The sequence below is a fragment of the Montipora foliosa genome, chromosome 4 (genome assembly GCF_036669935.1).
Source record: "Montipora foliosa isolate CH-2021 chromosome 4, ASM3666993v2, whole genome shotgun sequence".
Classification (NCBI taxonomy): domain Eukaryota; kingdom Metazoa; phylum Cnidaria; class Anthozoa; order Scleractinia; family Acroporidae; genus Montipora; species Montipora foliosa.
Genome location: NC_090872.1, coordinates 16,111,025 through 16,133,270, shown reverse-complemented (window position 1 = coordinate 16,133,270; position 22,246 = coordinate 16,111,025). Strand labels below are relative to the sequence as shown.

Below are 22,246 nucleotides of genomic sequence, written 5' to 3'. Positions count from 1 at the left end.
AAATATCAGATGAAGCTGGAGAGGAGTCTTGAAGATGGCTCAGGAATGGATTTTTAAAAAAAGGAGACAGAAGGTTTGATTCTTGCTGCTCAGGAACAAGCTTTAAGAACAAACTCGATCAAGTACAGCATAGATAAGACTTAAGAGACATCACTGTGTAGATTGTGTGGAGATGCCACTGAAACAGTATGACACATTGTCAGTGGATGCAGGAAGCTTGCCCAGTATAGGAAGCGCCACGACAAGGTGGCCCTGGGGGTACACTGGGAGATGTGCAGAAAGTATGGGATAGAGTGTAATGACAAGTGATATTACCATCAACCCTTGCCAACCGCAGAAAATGGAGAAGTGAGGATTACCTGGGACATGAGTATCTACACAGACAAAGTGTTGAAACATAATCGGCCAGATATTACTCTAGTGCATAAAGACACACAGAAATGGACACTTATTGACATAGCTGTGCCAGCGGACCAGAACATCACCAGAACTGAAGAGGAGAAGGTTGATAAGTACCAGGAACTAGTATTTGAAATCAGGAGGATTCATGGAGCCTCGAAAGTCACAATAATGCCTATCATGATTGGTGCTCTTGGAAGCATATCAAAAGGTGCAAAGACCTGGTTTAGCAAGCTAGATGTACCTTACTTCCTTCGAAGTGTACAATTATCGGCCATCCTTGGAACTGCTCACCTGTTACGGAAAGTGTTTTGTTTCTAAGCTACGGGGAGTGGCTGAAACACAATAAACATTACCCAGTGGAACAACTGGAGAGCATAGAATCGAATAATAATTATAATAAAAATAATAATAATAATAATGGTAATAATAATAATAATAATAATAATAATAATAATAATAATAATAATCGAAATTTTGCTAGGTGACCTATCTTGATTTTTTGCATGCACGTATCATTCACGATGATACATGCGTAAGAGGTTCCAAGACACCCTTCCACAAAATACCACAAAGGGATTTCATTGATGACTGTTGCTTATATATATAGAAAAGGTAAGAAATACTGGTTAAAAAGACTAAAACAACACTGCAATAAAAATAGCTCAATAGAGGCGAAGAAAAGGTAAGGACTACGAAACGATACCATATAATGTAGCATTAACACAGACGACCGTGTTGTACACGGCGCTTTTTATCACTGATATTCTTTGTCTTTTCAAAGAGAAACATTCTCTTATAAGAGAAAGAAAAGAGAAACGAACAGAGTCTCCTACCTGACGAACCCAAAAGTGTGTCTTTATAAGTTGCTCCTTTTCATCCTACGACGATGATACCGAGTGTTAGTAATATCGGTTGGGCATGGTTGATTACAGTTATCTAACATTCACGTAATCTTAGGTATGCATGCAAAAAGAGAACGGAACTTTCAATTTCAATAATGTTGAGAATCTTCATCTTTTCAACCATTTTAGTCACTTTTTGTGTCAGTTATCTTTCAGTTTGTCTCAGGTAACAGAGGCAATGTCATGAGATTCAGGTCTGCGTGACTTTGAACAGACATGAAGGAAACAAGTAATGCTCGGGGGATATTATTGCTGCGGCTTACCTTTACATGTTTTTTAGAGACATGGTACACACTCCCTTGTTTTATACAACTCATATGCAATTGAATTTCAAGGTTACTTAGAACCATAATCTCATATGATACATTCCATTAACTACGCAGTTCACTGACTGTAAAAGCAGCTGCTCTCATCAAATCAATAAATATAGAAATTCATTGCTATGAATATGATTTCTGAAACGTTTGAGGAATGCTCAAGGGTTACAAATATCAATATGTAAAGACCCTATTTCTTCGATAGGCTTTAAGAAGTTGAGTTACACTATCTTCTAAAGTTCCCCTTACCACTTTAGCAACTCCAAGTAACTCAGCGCTAAAACGAACGGTAACCGGTTTCGTCCAGTCGATAACTGGTCGAACAAGTCTGCGGTTCTGAAAGTCCTGCAGTAAGTGATTTAGCAGCCTTTTTTCATGAGTTATATTTCTCAAATGCCCTGCAAGGTAAAGGAATATACGCACATAAAAGCACCAAGTCTCCTATTCCAAAAATGAGGTAATACATCAGATTTCCATGATTCACTTTTAAAGACACATTTTCAAGATTCCCTTTCTTCAATGTTGCCTTGACTTTGGAACATTTTGCAGGAGAGGCCTGCCCCGGCACAACTTGGATCTCCGCTTATGATGTGTGGAGTTCAATCAAAGGCTATGGTTACTTTATTGAACCAATACAAAACAAAGAGAACCACAAAAGACGCACAATCCGGAATCGAATAAAGGACACATTGCAAGAATCTAGTGCTTCAATCTGGCGCTTGTTTTTTTCGGTAGTGGCTCTGATTTATTTAAAGAAACATCAAACTATAAATTTACCCACCTGTCAATGATCTGTATTTCAAATGTCGAGACGATGTATTGTATTAATTAATATTATTATACATCAGACTCACTATGAAAAGCTGATTGGTCGAGAGCATTCAAGATAGTGGTCGAGAGCAATTCACAATAGCTTGTGAACATGACATGATAAATGTAATATCTGCTGCAGATATTACATTTATCATGTCAAGTTCAACGTCTGCCTGGTTAATAAGCCCCTTGGAGTGTTCTCCTCAGAAACAAAAAGGCTGAACGCTTCGCTTCTGTTTCTGAGGATAAATTATGTGAAAAATGTATAATAAAACAATTATTGAATTCGGTTTTCGCATGATATCATGCTCAACCTCATCCAATAATTGTTTATTAATGTTCATTTTGATAATAATTAACAGTTGGTTAACATAGGGCTAACAATTCAAGTTGAGAACTTTCAAAAAAATTACAAGTGGCCATAAATCACAAAATGCACGAGCAAGTTCATACGATTTTGTATGCTCAAGAAAATTATTCAGTTGCTGTGTTTCCATAGTAACTTCCGTTTTTCCACTTTATAACAATCTCTATAACCTATTTATGCATTCGTCTTTGACCAATCAGAAAGGCGATATTCTGTGAGCATTTTACAAGTGTGTATCATTAAAGTTCAGATTAAAGAAGAAATGGAGAAACGATCCTCGCACATCTTAACGGCACAATTTGTAAGCAACTTTCTCTAATATGAACCTGAAAATTTCAGGTGGCTTCAACGAGATTCGAACCCATGACTTCTGCGATGCCGGTGCAATGCTCTGAAATGACGTGATGAAATATTATTCTTAAACCTTTGTGAATTTTAATTTATAATAAATAGGGATAACAGCTAGCTGGTGTAAGTTAACAAAATATCACGATTTAAAATTGAAGTTGCTATCTCACTTGAAATGATGATTTACTGTCTTGAACTGAAATTTTCCTTAACGTTTTTTGTTGTTTTCAGCCGGGTTAGTTTTTCGGAGGCATTGTGGTGAACCTGAAGTGAATCATAACAACGGTAATACGACTGACTTCAGCCCAATCAAAAAGTTGAGGAAATAAGCTACATTTAATTGCTTGTTCCCTTATTTCAAGTTGAATGTTTAGTTTACCTCCAAATGAGAATAAAAAACGAAAACTTACATAATACCACGATATTACTTGATTTATGACGGTTGGACTCAAAAGCAAAATTGAGAACGAAGTTAGATTGTATTTAATTTGATGAGACAAAACCGATGGCAAAATAGATTACAATTCGGATTAAAGACGAAATGTTTTATTGTTTCTATATTTTCCCTCAAGGAAAGCCGAAGTAAATGCTTTCTTCAAATTTGAAAATATTATAGCCTCATTCTGCGCGAAAAAAGAAACTGTTAAAGTCGAGCGGGTAGACGATGCCACCGTTAAGTTTTTGAAGTTTGATTTTGAGCGATTATAACGCCTGAAATTAAAAAGCCACTTCGTCGAGTCGAGTCTCAATCGAGTCTCAGAGATACATATAAAGTTAAAAATTGTGCAAACTTTATCTAAACGAAGCTGTGGAATCTTAGCGACTGATTACTTGATTAAAAATTTAGAGGAAACCTTATATGCATGTTATCCCTTGTAAACTGAAAAAGATGTTATCGTTTTAATCCTCTAGAATTCTCTTCTCTCCAATTCAAGAAGAATGAAGCCAGAAAAGAATAGTAATGACTACTATGATCTGCGGATCGTTTGCGACATTTAATTTTTTTTTCTTAAAAATCAGTTTGTTAGTGAAATTAAATCAAACTTTAATTTGATGCATCTTATTTTTTTTTTAAATTGTGGCAGGAGAGGAATTCAACCGAGTCTCATGCTGGTTGAATGAAATACATTCTTTATATAAATGTGATATGTGAAGCGAATTTCAATGTTCCTTATCGTATAAATAAGTTGGCCCTTTCGCTGAAACAATACAAAGTGTTTCCCGTTCAAATATTTTTTAGCGATCTCTTATGTGATAAATATAAAATATTTTACTTTGTGGTAGAGCGAAGCCTGTGCAAGACGGCTGAGAAGTGATTTATTCATCAGTTCAAACTGAATACAAAGATATTTCATACCTTGGACTGATCCTGTCTCCGAAGCAGAAGCCATCGCACTAATACACAGAAGGCAAAACCTCATCAATGACATGACTGCAGAAAACAAGATAAGATAATGGCAAAAAAGTGTTTTAGAGCGTCGTTACGATCAATGTAAAACGGTGAAACATTAAAGACGTGAAGTAAAATCAGTTAATTGATTCACACTTTTGACGTCACTAGTCTGGCAGAAGACTTAATACGCGGCTGTCCGTGCGTAATCTTAACATTACAAAACATTGTACTCTATCTTCTATCATCTCTGGAAAGTACAAACAGAAAAACACGCTGGCTGGATTGTATGCGTGCTCTTCTTTTCGTCTGGTTTGTCTTTGTTTCTTGCATGAGGTGTTTAAAAACGGATATCTGCTGTATTTTGGTTTTTGCTCGCATTGGCTAAATAAATTTCTGCTAAGTCCTCATTCGTAATATAAACATCCACGACCTACGCGCATTTGATTTCTAAGTGAAATATAAAAAGTCCACAAGGATCAAGAATGAGCGCCAACCAATCCAAAGACTGGTTTTGTGTTATGGCAGGATGGAGGTGAAAAGGAGTAATTATTTGCGACACAAAGCTGCCAAAGAACTATGGTTTCGTTAACAAGTAAACGCACTGAAATAATTTTCATCGTGAAAATTATATATTTTTTGGAAGCAGGATCTTATTGTATTAGTGAGATTTTCTAGCTGTTTGTCTTTCGCCTCAGAAGGTAAAAGTGCTTCAGTGCATGGGATTATAATAGGACGCCAATTTTGTGCACTTTAAAAGAAGGTAATCTTTCACCCGACAACCTTTGTTTTAAAATGTAAAAAATCATTCTATCTTCCTTTCTTTCTTTCTTTTTTTCTTTTTTTCTTTCTTTCTTCTACGAGACTAAAACAGTATGTTTATTTACTCCTTTGTTGAATTTCCTTCGGATCGTCTTCTATAAAGAAAACACTTTGAAAGGTTCCGCGGCTCTCTCTTTATGAGATCGGATGCTAGTGGAAATAGTTTTCTTGCATAGGGTTAACACTTCCTTGATAGAATTTTTAAGACGTGGCTAAATCCATCGGGGAAAAGAACCCCAACGCAAAAATAAATGTTGACGTTATTCTGGTCATGACTCTGATTTTGGTCTGTTTCAATGGATGCTCACCAACATAAAGCAAGCACAATATGCTAAAAAATTTTCATGCAAGGCTGAAGAAGAAGCCACTCAATTAATCATGTTTGTTTTGACTAGCCATTGTCGGAGGTATTTGGAGTAAAGAACTTAAACGAAAGTACAAAGAAGTAAAATATCGCTGCCAGATAGATGTCTTCGAAAATTCAGCATTCCGAGCGAATTACGTTTGAGTGCCTTACTGTTTTGTTGGATTGTTTTCCAATAGCAAAAGAAATGAAATATTCATTCAAACATCCTATGTCAAAACCCATAGAGGACTGGTCTGCGAGCGAAGTTCAAGATGCAGGATCGTTTGCAAGGACATTTCCTATTTCACCGCGTGCGGAAACAGAATGATGTGAAATATCACCACTCTATCAATTTTAAACTTTTGTAAGTGCAAAAATAAGGAAAGAACATTTAGAAACTGCTGATTTGAAACAACATTGTTCGTTCCATTTGAAGTTTCCGTATCATTCAAAAGGGACCAATGTTAAAGATGTGGATTATTATGCTCAATATTCTCTGCGAATCACAAGAGATTGAAATTTGGAGTGCTCCACTTTTCTCTGTTTTAATATTATTTCAACAATGACAAAACAAGAAATGCAATGTTCTATTTTTTTTCTAAAATACGTCAGTGTTTACAAAATAAAGTTAATTTTTTCTTTTCCTTTTTATTTTGATTTGCATATGAAATTTATAATAAGAGAAAGACGAGCCGCTCTGCCGCCGTTGACGATTTCGTTGTCCGCCAGCAATAAAATTATCACACGGCTAGGACAACTGAAAACGAACACAAGCTTTCATATTAAAATCGCGAAAAATCGTGAGGTTTATCACCTAGTATGGAGCGAACAAGAAAGAACAAATCATTACGATAATATAAATAAGCTAGCGATTTGTTATGAAATGAGAACCATCAAGGAATCCTTGCCGAACTGACTGCATGCATTTTGATGGAGCTTTATGCATTTTTCAGTTTGAGCGAGGACTTACTCAGTTGAACTCAGTCGGAGTAGACAATTCAACTTTTGCTTGGCTTCTTTACTAATACCATTATCGCTTCTTCTCTTTTCTCAAAAATCTCTCGCGGCCAAAAGACTATTCATATCACTGTACTATGTGTGGTAATAAGACTAGTATAGGACTAGGACAAGCGTCTGAATAGGTCTACTATTATTTACCTCTCTTCTCTGACCGCAGTTTATAAAAAGTTTCCCGCCAATGTCACCAAAAGTCTTACTTTTCTGAATTTGCATTAAAAAAATGATGTTCCACCACGCATGGCAATAGCGGATGTCTTGCTGGCCAGCTTCCTCCTTATTCAAAACGCCCACAGCTAGTAAAGGACCCTGAAGCTATTATTACTTAACACGGAGTACTTACATTTTTAAATGAAGGTATACTGAAAGATTCAATTGTGTTACTCAATCTTTCGTAACCATGATGTTGATATCGATGTACTGGAATCCTTCAAATTTTTCTATTGGCTCTCCTGATCTATGGGAACGCCACCGACCTTCACATTTCTTTTCATTTCATCTCCTTCCAGTTTAATGACGAAAAATCGCCCCTAGCTATTAAATTATGAGTAAACTTATTCGGTAACGTTCATCATAGTAACGAAATACAAAGTATTGTAATCAAGTATATCTTATGGTCAAACAGTAAACTATGTTTTCGCTAGCATGACACGGGTGTGATTTATAAATTCAGACGGTAAAGAATAAGCGGCCCACCAGATGAAAGCAAAAAAAAGTACATCACTGAAGGAATTACGTAGACCTTAGACACAGGTCCGGCGATACTGCGCTTTGAAAATATAGTTATTTTGGCTTTGACCGGGCGGTCTCGACACACCCGACACTTTTCCGTAATATTGTCAGTATATCTGATGTTGTCGCATTTCTTTTCCTCGAGGCAATCTAATTTTCTACCATCAATTCATGTTTACAACTTGCGCACCTGCCCTTCGTTGATTCTTGGTAAATGACGCGATGTTTAATACACTATATAAAAAATATATCTATTTAGATATGAATAAGCTGAGTCAGCTATTTGCAGTGTTACGAAAGGGTTCAGCAGATTTCAATCACATTCAACAACATCAAGGAAAAACATCATTTACTTAGCTTTCAGCAGTGCCTTTCTCGCCTCCCGTGAGGTTTAGGGTTAGGGTTTAGTGTTAAGCTTAGTGGTTGTCATGTGACCCGTTGCACGATAAAATGGCCTATAAAATTATTTTTATTGACGATACAGTCAGGTTTGGCGAAAGGATAACGCTCCCTAAACCTTAAAAACTTTGCAAGTATATTCGGTCACCCAATTTACTGTTGCAGCTTGTTTTATACCAATCTCGTTGTTGCCTCTCACGAACTACCCTATACATTCCTTCCAATTAGCTTCAAAATCTACACAAAGTGGCTAAATCCTCTAACATATTTGTTAACGAGATAGCACACTGGACTCCTCTTCAGGAGGCCTGAAGCAGGTATTTATATAGTGAATTATTTTGGCACCCTGGACATATTACAGAGTCGGACTCGTCTCATCTGTCAGCTCTGTACGTAACAACTAGCACACTCAAACACCGTATCGAAACCATAATGACAGGTAGCAAGCTGCTTTCTAAATCGCTATGTTTGATGAGCAAGTTCTCGTCGCTGGTCTCAACCACTGACAGACAATTTCCTTTCTTTCGTCTATTTGTGCTAAGTAATGGATTTGGACAAAAGCGAAGTTTATTTTTCGCGCAAATTAACTGACTTCTGCCGAGTTATTACATTTGTTAATTAACATTTCCCGATGAAGAGGATGAACTTCCTTGCGCCTTTAGTTCTTATGTCATTAACCGAAGTCTTGTATAACATTACATATGCTTTCATAACAGTACATCACTCACTCCTTCCAGAGAGAACATATTGTCAGTGGATAATCAGAAAATGCAGAACAAACATGGCAGGTAGACTAATGACGTACATATACTTATTATATACTCAACAAAATATCTTGTTTCTGATTGGCCAATGGCGAATGCATAAATAGGTTACAGAGTGCAATACGGAAGTTGCTATGGAAACACGGGGAAAGTGCCAAATTTGAACACCAAAGTGGAAAAAAAATGGCTGACAGTCGGTTTGCTTTGTCAAACGGCCAAAACATCGTTGAGCAACTTAAAGAAAATGCGAAAAACAAAAACACGTTGAAAGCTACACAGACCTGGTTGAATGTCTGGCAAACACGGGCGACTGAAAGAAAACCAAACCCAAAACTGGAAGAATACGAGCACGAACAAAGCAGTGATGTTTTGAAAATTCTCAAATTGCACTCGCCTACGGCTCGTGCAATTTTGAAAACATCACTCGTGCCCATAAATCACGAAATGCACGAGCAGGTTCATACGATTTCCTATACTTACAGTATGCTCTCCTTTTCAGATATAATATTAGAGTCTTCGAGAAACTCGTTCAGCTTGTCATTTTGATTAATGAAACCACAAACTTTATAATTAAAATCCATTATACAAGAAACAAGTTCAATACAGAGATTAGGAATATGAAATTGAAAACCAGAAGGGCAGTTATCAATTTTATCTTATCTGTTTGCATTCCTTTTGTTTCTCTTGTTAATAAACCTAATTTCAATTTTTTCTCCAGGAAGTAGAATTGAAGCCGATTTCCCTTTTCCTGACAATTGAAATGTCTGTTTCGGTGAAATTATACTGGGTTGTGAATCTTGCTTCGAAATGCAAATATCCTCAGTTTGGCTACGCTTGGCTCGGGTACCTTTGCCAAAATTATTGCGTGTAGCTATATACAGTCAGTTGATGGAAAAAAAGGCAATTTTGATTGTTACTGATTGTGTGTCTTCACTCGACATATGCGAATGAAATTGTTAAGTTAAAAAATATATATATTTTTTAGGCATAGCGGCAACGAACACATGATAAAGAATTTCCATTCGTCTCAAAATTTGTTTTTCCCAAGTTGTATGTGAATGAGTGTATTTTGGAAAGGACTTTACCCTATAAAGACAAACAAACACGATGGTCTCTTTCACGGTGGATAACCTGATAAATGAAACAAAAACACTTATCCCTTGGGTAATCATAAATTACATTCTGGTAAACAATAAAATTCAGCTGTGTTGTAGTACATTTACGAAATCTTAGCATTCTTGTTTTTATTTGTTTCGTTTTACCAACAGCTTGAGAACGTGAAAAGGAAACCGAGCATAGCCTCGTCAGAAAATATCAAGTATTTTACAACGCAAATCACTCCTGTTGTGATCATTGCTGGAACATTGCATGATACCCTGTAGAAAGATTGTGAAATCAAGTCCTGAAAATTGCTCCAGGGAAACAGACCTTTTAAACAACCTGGAAAATGGAAAAGCTTCCCCTTTCTTAACTGATTATGCTTGTTTCTCATAATATATAACAACCAGGCCGAGCACGGTATGGTCGCTAGTATGGGCCGAAATGAGACCTCTTCCTTTATCTACATCATAGGTAAGAGTAAAATAGAGATCTAAATCCAGTTTTACGATGCTAATATGGTCTACAAACGTCTTTGAAGTCCGGCAGACTCTAATTCATAGAGCTGTAGCGAAAGGCAGTCTTTACTTACCGAACTGGTTGCGGTCTTCCCTTCACGAGAATTTTTATATTCTAAAAACAGCAGGAAATCTTTTCTGGGAATAAAGGCAATGAAAATGTCGTTTTATGCCAGCACTACCTCGAGTGTTGACACAACTGAAGATATTTTCTTTCTATGTCAATTTGAAAGGTGGCTTCACTCTTGGATTGGATTAAATACAACAAATTCAAATGCAAAGTGTATAATCAGCACAGTTTTTATTGTCAAAAAAGAGCTTTTGTCTCAAACCTTTGAGATATGTTGATGCACTCTATTCACAAGAAGCCATTATTAAATTTTACTATAAGTAGCCGCTTATTGCATTGTACGCTATAGTTTAGGATTTCAGAGAAGCTTAAAGATCGTTCAAATTTCTTGATGTACATGTTAATCAGTTTATGTAATTCGATGAAATCGTGGCTTCTCGAAACTTAATGAAAAACTGGCAAGTGGTTTTATTGAAATGTTCGCACATAATAGTGTTTCCTAAGTGACGACGATCTGACGGGAAGTTTCCTGCAATAGATTTAGCATACAATCAATTTTTATTCATTACCTTCCCAACGAAACGGCGAGGAACGTTTGGTAAGCTTGGTTTTCACTGCGACACAAGCACAAGCGCCGCACAACAGATCATATTTCACACTGAAAACGGCATCACACAAGCGCAAGCACAATGGTCAAATTTTTCCTAGTATCTAGTGCTTTCCCTTGTGCTCGCGTATCGCCTTTTTCCGTGTGAATTCAGTACGTATGGGCGTGTCTGACCAATTAAAGCACTCGTTTCAGATTCCCCGTGTATGAGTATTTGAACAAAATGGCGGAGGCCGTGGTTGATTTTGATCGAAAGTTATGCTTGTGTTGACGTTTGTTTTCACTTAACATAAGCTACTTATAACAAAATAACAACTCCGAAAAGCATCTTGTTATCTTGTTATATTTTCTCTATTTGTCGGAGGGTAAAAGTACAATAGGGCACTTATCCCTTGTGCTCCGTTGAGCTTGCTTGCTTGCGTTGCCAGTGAAAATCAGGCTTTGAGGATTTGGCCCAAGGGTCTGCTGGGACATGTTACGTTGATAAACCCTACTCTACCCTTAAAGCCACCTGCCTTCGCGCCCTTTTTAATCCCTCTCGGAAGTTCAATTTGCACATCGAGGACAAATGGTGATAATCCCTTGTAATAGGGGAAATGTTATGCTTTATTTTATGTACTATTTTGCTTTTGTTATCTTAAATTTCTTAGAAACTTCTGCAAGTTATATGTGCTGTTGCCTTAATTTTAACTTGCTCTGCCTCAAACTATTCCTCTCGTTAATCCAAAAACTCTCCTTATTGAAAACTTGGCATGGCTAAAGCGTTTTTCATATACATTACACGAATATGCATATATGTACATACAATGATGACTGCAATCATCTTTGTTCTGGACTAACCAAGTTTTAATTTAAAAAGACTTCGACGCTTTGAAGGCAATGTAGCAATGTCTTATGTTCATCTTCGGAGACCAGGATGGGGGTCATTTTGGGAAAGGAAAGGAACTTTATTTAAGTGTCTAGTCGTTCTAGCGCTGGAGCGCTAATTGGGGACACTGTAAACTGAAATGAACAATGAAAGTAAATCAAATCAAATCTTGGTTTTTGAGGAGAGGGGAAACCGGAGTACCCGGAGAAAACCTCTCGATGCAGAGTAGAGAACCAACAAACTCAACCCACATATGACGCCGACTCCGGGAATCGAACCCGGGCCACATTGATGGGAGGCGAGTGCTCTCACCACTGCGCCATCCCTGGCGGACGCGCCATCCCGGGCGACGAGAGTTTTCAAGAACAGACAAAAGAGCCTCTTGGTGCAAAATACCTCCAACTCCCTAAAATGGTAAAAGTTGTACCAAATACTCCCCTGTTATTGCTCCGCCATATGATTGCCTTGTTTGTTCACTAATTCAAGGTTTTGCAACCGAGGAGCTGAATTTTCATTTTAAGTTACCTAACTAGGGATAAAAGAACAAGATGGTTCCTCGGGAAATCAAAGCAAGACTCCGGACTAGAAGCGTTTCGAAGTTTTAAGTAACATTTGGTTATCATGGTCGAGTTTTGCCACGAAATCATCATCCAGTTATACCGTCATTATTTTGTAATTTATCGTAAATTTTACATCATGTTATTTCTTATTTATTTAACTTTAAAAATTTTATGCTTTTCTTTTTTTTCTTTCTTTTTCTCTTTTATACTACATAATTAATCTAAATATGAATCTTTCACAGTTGAATCTATCAAACGACCTGCCTCGATTAGCTATGCTAGCTGCGGGTCGCTCTCAGGAGCGGAATTCTCTAACCCTTAATACTTTTGAGACAGAGATAAACTTGAAATTTGATGCACTCCTCACAAATAAACATTTCATTTTATGTTTCCTTGCAACGGCGAATTTACGTATACAAGGTTACCGAGTGTAAAATAATTTCCATAGGTGTTGCTTCGTGGCGTTGTCGTGGACTGCCTTTCGGGTTGTTTGGTATCTGCTGGTGTCTCCTTGGTGACCGAACATGCACAGTGATTCTTCGTCTGAATGATTGAGGGATTTGCAATAAATGGCGTTTTCCTCAGGGAAGTACGTAAATGACACAACCATCACTAAAATAGCGCCGCGAGTTTAGATTGGCTCCGCCCAAAATAAACGGTTTGGTTTGCAATTTGTGTTTTTCCCTTTTTTTTTAGTACGTCCGAATCGTTTGATGTTACCACGCATTTTCCCCATGCCATTTCTATGATTTATGTCTTATGCAAGATGCCAGTGCCGTCCAGAGGGAAAGTCTGATCTCGTTCTCTGAATACATGATGACATACAAACAAATGCATGGTGTCATTTAAAGAAGTGTTAGGAATTAGGTTAAGGTTAACCCTGTTCCTAGCAGAGTGGAAATTCAGAAGGCAAAAACATTGGTGCTAAGTACGAAGTTGATTCCAGGGCAAGACGATTATTTTTTAATTCTTTTTGGACGATGTGTTATTGTACACTTGCTGATTAGTATACAAGCTTATAGTTTTATATCAGTGTATGTTTACATGCCGGTAACTTACTTGTTTTAAATTTAACTTTGTGAGTTATCTTTATCACTGAGCATTCATGCAAGATTGTGTTTGGTTATTGCCTTTTGGTTGGCAGTCACGTCACTTGTCAATCGGCAGGCAATCGTTCACCACCTAAAGAGGGCATCAGATCAGTTCTTTCATTATGTTACGAAATTTGAAATATCTGTCTCACCCTTGGAGCCTGTAAAAATATAGCAGCTGCAGAGATAAATCCGATTATGACAGAAAAAACAATAATGATCCTGTCCAAGACTTGGGAAGCAGCTCGCCACTCATCCTGCCATTCTATCATCTGTTGCAAGGTCGGCTCTTTCTTCTCAAGCGTTTTTGTAGTGTTCTTACTTGTGGTCTTTTCGGCAAGCGTGGAAACTTTACCTCTTAAAGAAACACCATTTAACTTTAGAGCCGGACTTTCCTCTTGTTCTTCCTCTGTGGCGTGATCATAGCTTAGAGATTCCTTCACTGACGCATTAACAGAAGTAAGTGTCACACTTTGGCTTTGTTCAAAAACGTCTGTGATTCCACCCCAACCACGTCCTCCGTCAGTAATGTTTAACGAGTCAAAAGCCGGGTTGTGAGTGACCTCGTGCGCATGTAAAACTTCCTTCGGAAGCTGGTTGTCTTTAAAAGAGAAGTGTCTTGATCTTATGTTTACTCTCAAAACAGGCGCCATTGTTTTTAGGAAAAGTGTACGCATCCAACCAGGCATTTTTGTTTTGCTGTAGTAAAAGTTCAGAACAACGCAAGTCGCTGCAATTGCTAGGCCAATTTCAAAAATTGCGACGGTATAGTACGTACCTGCAAAAACAAAGAGTTTATTTACCAAAAGATACATGATATAACGTAGATGATATTACCGGATATTAAGGTGTCCATATTTTCGTCGGTATCGAAGACAAGAAAATGTAGTTATCTTACTCTATTCAACTGATCTGAACTGTAATGCGCCTCAGTTATTGCGCATAAATTTTACCTTATACAGTTGATCAGTCTCATCAATAATGCATATGCCCTTCGAGTACATACCAATCAGAAAAAAGGTGTCAGAGCTAGGCGGCAGTTTGGTTGACGTAAGTTCCTGGAAGATTGTCATGGCCATGAGAATGGTTATGCACAGGGATACCCTTTCACCGCATTCCGGTGGCAACACAAAAGTAAAAAAAACCATGCAGGCTATCAGCGCGCATGGAAACACCAGATTAATGACGTAATATCTTGACCGTCGCTCAAGGTTGAGGGTCACCAATACTTCTGAGTAAGGGTGAGGACAGCAGTTGTACTTGACCTACGATAAAATCAATGACGAGTACTGTAAAACCATGGTCGAGTTAGCCATAATGTAATATAGTATGATGAAATATATAGTACAACTTTAATTACTGCTGAGCTTTGTAAGACCAAGGGAATAAATTGACGTCACAGGTTTAACAAATCCAGCAGACAGGAGGCAGAACAGTTGGCAACTTACAAGCCTGTTTTATAACTACTTGGTCACACCGGCTCATATTAGTCTTATCGCAGTAAAATAAAACTAAAATCATGTAGGCACAACAGGGCGTAAAGAATGAATATTTGGTAACGAGAAGACGTATGTAACCGACTTAATTTTTTTAGTTCTACTGATTGAACTGTTGCTTCAGTGGTAAGTATTGTGGAAAAATGCCTTGCTATTTCTATGAAATTTGTCACAAGCATCACTGTAAACTGATCGTCTCATACCTCGTTTCTCACTACATCAACGCTGTTAAGATTCCACTCATTTGATGGCTGGTAGATTCCTTTTACTAAACCAGACTCTTCCTTGTGAACACAAACATCCAGTTTTGACACATCGTAAGCCCAAGAAGCAAACTTCATGTGACACTTTTGCTCGTCAAAAGGGAAATACTTTATATCAATCTTGCAAATGCTTTGAAACATAGCTGGTGCCATCCAAGAGTTGTTTCCATCGAACGATATAGAAATTTTGGTTTTGTACTTTTCAAGACCCCCAGCGGCATCCATGCTTTTATCAGCGCTGGAAAGCAAACTATAGTTTCTTACCAACTACAATACAAAAAAATGATGCCACCATATTGTGAATTTTTATGGGTTAGGGTTACCCTTAACGGGGTAAAATAGGGTAGGTAACTCGAAAGTATCACGGTTACGGCATTCATAAGAAGCCACGCCATAAATTATTGGCTTGAAGATGGGATCTAGCGATGGAGAAATTGTAAAGATGGCCATCAGGTGATACCGACCTTCATACACATACGCAGAACGACGTCACCTTTCCTCAGCTTAGCCCTCTATAGATTCTATGTAAAAGATGCGTTCCCTAATTGCTCTCGGGTTGTCGACGATGGATTCAGGTAAAAAGTACCGAAATATTGTAGAAACCAGTCATACTTATTTCCAGTCTAAATCTTATTTGGAGGTTATAAAATCATCTGTGTGATCGGTCTGTTTTTCTATTTGACTGTACTATTTGTCATAAAAAATTGGTCATATGTGTGTTGATTTCTATTTCGAAGCATTGAGCGAGGGGGCCTGCATGAACTCTGGAAAGAAGCGAAAGAATCTCAGTTTCATTGCATGTTTCGAACCTGTTAATTTAAGGGACTTCAAATACAAGTAGTGCCGATCTTAGTACTCACTTGTTGTACAATAAGACATCTGGGACCCACACCTTTGAAGGTTCCACGTGAATTGTTTTTAAATCATCAAAGTCCTTTGGATTCCAAGACAGATCTGGATTGTTCCAATCCTTAATAGAATCAAAAAGTTCTAGATAGCAGCAACAATATAGATAGTCGTATAAACATAACAACTTTCTTTAATTTTCCAGACATGTTTCGACGGTACATCCGTCATCTTCAGTGTTACATATTTTGAAATCGCCGTTGAATTTAAAGCGCGCGCGATCTTACAAACTTCGTTACATTGCGATGGTCTCCCTAGGATGCACAAACCACGAGCGCCAAATTCCACCCCACCATTTCGGCCCATAGTTTCCTCCATAGGCACCTACAACTATAGCTTGGCCAAATACTTAAGTAATCTACTCCAACCTCATATTCCATCCACATTCATTGCTTCAGATTCCTTCACTTTTGTGAAGGAAATCAATGAGCTATCTTTGCATGGGATGTTTATGGTGTCCTTCGATGTTGAAAGCCTCTTCACCAACATCCCTAACTGACCTTCAAAAATTGTCTGTCAATCTGCGGAGGAATCTCTTCCCTGAGAACCTTATCAACAAATATATTTCTAAATATATTCAGACAGCAGTCAAGGGAGGGAAAACACATTCTCATTCAGGAATCGAGCCCCAGGAAACACCTAACTTTTTCTTTAAAATCCCTTACGTTGGGCACTTCTCAGTCACGGCACAGAGGAGTATACGCAAACTTGCTAATCGGTTATGTAAACCTATTGATATAAGGTTAGTCTTCACTACTTTCAAAGTCAGGAATCTTTTTAATGTGAAAGATGCTGTCCCTGTAGGGCTTCGCACGCGTGTGGTCTATAAATTTTCGTGTACAAGTTGTAATGCTTGTTATGTTGGTGAAACCAGCGACACTTCTCCACACGAGTGCGCGAGCACTTACTTTCAGACAGATCTTCGAACGTTTTTAAACATCTGCAGAGTTCAGAGTTTTGTAAGGCATCCTGCACACCGGATTGCTTCGAGATCCTGGACTCTGCAGCCACTAAGTACCAAGTGAAGCTTAAGGAATCCATGTATATAAAATGGGAGAAGCCCGATCTCAACCAGCAGGTGAAACACATTAACCTGACTCTCTCCCTGTAAGGAACTAAGCGTCACTCATTTAAATTTTTGCTATGTTCTGTTTTGATTTAATACGCAATATTGACAACGCAATGTAACGAAGTTTGTAAGATCGCGCGCGCTTTAAATTCAACGGCGATTTCAAAATATGTAACACTGAAGATGACGTATGTACCGTCGAAACATGTCTGGAAAATTAAAGAAAGTTGTTATGTTTATACGACAATCAAAAAGTTCTTTTAAAATGATTTAATTTTCAAATCTAATTCAAGCATCAATTATACAGATAGCGACAAAAACTAACGTTTGCTGGGTCGTCTCCCTAATTATATTCTTTGTAATGAGAGCACTAAAAGCAGACTTACGTAAATACAAAAGGTGTTAATGAGTTCAACTGACAAGGCCTCTCCATAACGGAAGCTAACGCAGCAATTTAGTTATAATTTTCATTTCCTCAGAGAGCAAATTCGATTCTTCTTTTATTCGTTTTGCCAGAAATGCATAATCCAGAAGTGTCGATCCCTTTTATTTGGCCTTGGCCAATCAGATTACCGTATTATCGTAATCTGGAATACAGGTCCCGCCAACTAATGCCCAATCAGATCGAGTCTGGTGGCCACAACGCTTCTGATTGCTCTATAAAACCATGTTTCTACGCGAGAAATTGCTCACACTAAATGCAAAATAGCAGAAGCCCTTCTAAAAATAGATCATACTGTATTTCTTGAAAGATCGACACTTCTGTGTTACGGACTTCTGGTTTCGCCGTGTACAAATTCGGCAGGTTACCACAAGAACGTGACGCCCTTTATCGCGAGCTCGTTGTGAAAGTGCGCTGGACTGTGGAAGACGACAACACCGGAAACTCCGTGCTCGGCCCTTCTTTATAAATTCAATCAGAACTAATCAACAAGTGGAGCCTTCGATTTATTATCATTTATCGTCATTCTCGCTCATTTACGACGGCTCCCATACCGCGACAAGTGTTCGTCATCATTATAATTATCATTTTCATATTATTCAAGGTCACCATCATCATTTTCATTAAGAAACCAAACAAAAAAAAAAAAAAGCGGAAGTGGTTGTCTTACCAACGTCATCCACCACTGAGCCTGCATTGCATTGTTCTTTTCGTTCTGCCAAAAAAAAAAATAATCGTAGCTCATGATATGTCATAAAAAAGTAACGGCTGACAAAAAACGGAAGCTCCTTTTTCGTTCGCACTATTCGGGTATCGGTCATCATTAACTGCTGCGGAGCGAGCGAACTGGGCGAGCGACAATCAGAATTCAAGCGAAATCCATGTGAAATGTCAATGTTTTTTTAAGAAACCCTTGGCCTTAAATTGCTTTATTTTTACCTTGTACTAATCAATTGAATTCTTCCCGGAGCCCATTAACCGGAGCCTCCATCTTCTGTGTTAACCCTCTGAATCAACCCTGTCCGGGAACTCTCAGGGAAGTTTTCACAGGTGTTTTCCCAATAGCCAATCATAAAAGACCTATGGTCTGTCATTGATTACACCACACCCGAAACACGAAGGTATTTCAAAATGATGAAAAGATATAGGCAAGAGTGAATTAGATAAGAGTGTTGATCTATCACTTTGCGGCCTTGCCCCAGCACAGTCACAAATGGATTTATTTTTAGATACACTTTGCGCGTGAAACAAACAAAGGGCCGCCAATTTTAACCAATCAAAAGAAGCCATATCCCGCGTGACTGCTTCTGCCATGTTTTTTTCAGGGACATGACAAATGATTTTTGTGGTAACGGGTATTCTAAAAATAGACTCATTTGTGACTGTGTTGGGGAGCCCACCAATGCCATAACAACACTTTTATCTAATCCACGCTTGGTCTCCGGGTAAAGGGTTCTTCACTTTTCCTTCTATTACGCAATATAAACAACATTATTAAAAAGTGAACTTCGGATATCAGATTTCAAGCATTTTCATTGGCTCGCCGGACACAGGCTATCAGTTCTTACACCTGCTGTACCTAATATGGTCAAGGAACGCGTCAGCAATAAAGCGAGCTGAAATCAATTTTGCAGCTCTGAGAAAAAAATAGCCGACAAAAGCCGTTTTGGACCGGAATTGACCGAGGCAGATAAATAAAATCGACATGGAAGAGTTGTTGATCCTGGAGTTTTCAATCATGAAAACAATTATTCTACTCGGGCGTGCTGGATAGAAGATGATTATAACCAACTCGGCGCACCTCGTTGGTTATCTATCACTTATCCAGCGCACCCTCGTAGAATAATTGTTAAATATCCGCAGCAATTTCATATCCTTGGGCAAGAGAATAAGAGGCAAGAGAGCGGATTCCCCATATCAGACTCTGTCACGATAAAAATATCTGAAATATATTATTAGCTCAGTGTCATACTACGTGGTTTTTTCAAGGACGACTTCTAATTGGTCAGTTAGTGTGAAAGTGAGAGATTAAAATAACCTTCTAAGCATGGGTGCAATCTGAAAATAAATTTGAAGTAATCATCACAAGGCACTTGGATTCGCTTTCTTACCTCATACTCTCTTGTCTTGGGCTATTTTAATACTTACAATATTGACAATGCGTACCACCTTGGCTCCTACCCAGACTTTGACACTAGATCCTCCACCAGGGTGCCCGTCACTATTGTATTCCTCGAATAAACGCAAAAGCAGTCTCTGGTAAGCATTTCTGGTCACGTTTCTTTCAGCTGGTAAAAAAAATAATAATCACTTCAACAAATAATGCTTCAATTGCTAACATCATACCGTTTACAACGTTATCCTGACATGGCGTTAGTTGACATGTTTTCATCTCTGGGGCAAGTTTTTTCAGAGATGGCCACATTTCACTAAGTGTTTTAAAGAGTGCATAATACCGATTTAAAGGAAGGAAGGAAGGAAGGAAGGAAGGAACCCCACCCGGTCGGATTTACCCTTAGATCATAGTAAGCACAGCTTACAAAAAGACTGAGAAAACGTTAATGAAGGGGTAGTTTCCAAAGAAACTGTGGTGCTGCGTCGGTGGGGAAGTAGTATACAAAAATTTGGTTTATCAACGGAGTTGATAATGTAAATTGACCACCGTACAGAGATTCTAAAAGCTGACGTTTCGAGCGTTAGCCCTTCGTCAGAGCGAATCGAGGGATTATGGGTTACGTGTAGTTTTTATATGTTATGTTTTTATATGTTATCCTGACATGGCGTTAGTTGACATGTTGTCATCTCTGAGGCAAGTTTTTTCAGAGATGGCCACATTTCACTAAGTGTTTTAAAGAGTGCATAATACCGATTTAAAGGAAGGAAGGAAGGAAGGAACCACACCCGGTCGGATTTACCCTTAGATCATAGTAAGCACAGCTTAACTGTACATAAATATAATAAATTTTATCTCAGGCGGCGTACAGTGAAATTTCCTTACCAGTTGACACCAAAAGAAAAAATAACATGGACACCGGTAAGAGAAGAGACTTAACATCTCGCAATCTTTGTACTGGCATCTTGAAGACGATGCTTGAGAAGGACGTTGTGATAAGGCGAGGGAATGTGTTTAGCTAAAAAAAAGCATTGCCATTAGAAACTTAAAGGCCAATAGAAGAGATTTGCCACCTGCGTGTAAGGTTTAGAGCTTAGTATCATGCTGAGGAACTGATTCCGCACTGAGAAATATTTCTCACTCAAAATTAGCTCTGTTCTTTTTAAATTTCAAGGGTTTAATGACGAAAATATTGAAATCAAAATGTAGCAAAGTTTGTATATAGCAAAAAAAGCCTATATAGGTATTTGAAATTGTTCGATATGGTCCCGGCACTTTAGTACTTTAGAGAGTTATTTAAATAATTCCCTTGCCACAAACGAAAAAGTTAGATAGCTTACATAAAACCACAATAAAATCCCATTTTAAGGCTGCCAAATATTATTTGTTGGATGATGCCCGAGAATAAAAAGGAATGGTCTCATAAAGCTGTGCTTTAAAACTTCTTAATTTCATTAGGGGCATAACCACAATACTTATTGAACACATCACAGTGGTGTACGCCAACAAAAAGGTTGGAAGCTCCGCATGGGGAGCATGCGGAGTTGATTATAAATTGATGACGATCATGACTGACTCACCCACGGAAGATCAAGTCAGTTTTGCCGGCGATCGACGGTTCAATTAAAAATTCTCAACTGACAAAGAAAACATCCCAAAACCTGGAGATAAATACAGCTGCTAACGAGAATGAAAATGTTCCGTCTAATTTCCATGAACTAAAACACGATAAATGCCCTCCATGGTGGGTTATTGTTGTCAAAGGTAACTTAAATTAATTTTAGTGATGGACGTGAATTTGAACTTACAAGCAAAAGAAATAAAATGGATATATAAGATTTTCAGTAGTTTTGAATTTGGGTTAGCGTTACTTAACTTTTTTTACAGTGTTATTTGGAGAATTCTTTCCATGAAAAGTACAACGCAGGTACAATTAGTACCCTACCCAAAGTTAACGAGGGAATGTGACTGCCAGACTGTATACCATATAAGGTAGGGCTGGGTTATTCCTTTATATCTAAGGCGCAAATAAATCCAGCACGAAAATTAGACGGTAATCCGTGCGGAGAGCTAGAGCTATTATCTCAGGAACAACAGAGCCAGGAAAAGCAAATAGGTATTTCGTCCCTTGTTTTCATGGTTGTTGTAAATTAAGGGGTTCCCGGTTTTGACAACACTTTCCCCGCTCCCCTTAACCCGGGCTTTTCTTCATTTAAACAGAGTGTGTTCGATTTGGCAAAAAGCTGCTTTGTGTGCAGTTCACGGTTCGTATATCAAATACGAAAATAATAAAAGTAAAAGCAGAATAAAAATCCTTGTTGAGCGAATTTCCGTGATACTTCCGAATAATAAATGCTTTTATACAAACGACCCATAATTTTATCTTTTTTGTAATTCAAGAGCTTTAAAAAATTAGTTTTCATTTGATTAAGAGTCAAATGATTTATTAGAAGTGGAGGACTGATTAAGCCTGGAGAGAAATACCTTGAAGCAGGGAGCCACTGTATGTATGCATCATACTTAGCC

General features: G+C 38.1%; 1 protein-coding gene across 10 annotated transcripts in view; it reads right to left on the bottom strand.

Annotated features, from left to right (window-relative positions):
* Positions 1–22,246, bottom strand: part of LOC138000028 (neuronal acetylcholine receptor subunit alpha-7-like) — a 41,391-nt gene that overhangs the window by 15,266 nt on the left and 3,879 nt on the right. For 2 of the 10 annotated variants that reach the window (XR_011123049.1, XR_011123050.1), the window contains exons 2-11: positions 21,666–21,737; positions 20,606–20,738; positions 19,756–19,895; positions 18,278–18,322; positions 16,051–16,160; positions 15,131–15,440; positions 14,438–14,696; positions 6,866–14,209; positions 4,507–4,581; positions 1,891–2,019 (exon numbers count right to left, since the gene is read on the bottom strand). Coding sequence is in view for 3 of the 10 variants with exons in the window: in XM_068846149.1 (XP_068702250.1) it covers positions 1,236–1,280; positions 1,871–2,019; positions 4,507–4,579 (267 nt within the window). In the remaining 7 variants the exon portion in view is untranslated. Of the gene's footprint in view, positions 1–1,235; positions 1,281–1,870; positions 2,020–4,506; positions 5,076–6,865; positions 14,210–14,437; positions 14,697–15,130; positions 15,441–16,050; positions 16,161–18,277; positions 18,323–19,755; positions 19,896–20,605; positions 20,739–21,665; positions 21,738–22,246 lie in introns of those variants that run through there. The other 8 variants (XR_011123047.1, XR_011123048.1, XR_011123052.1 and 5 more) reach the window with 7 other exon arrangements.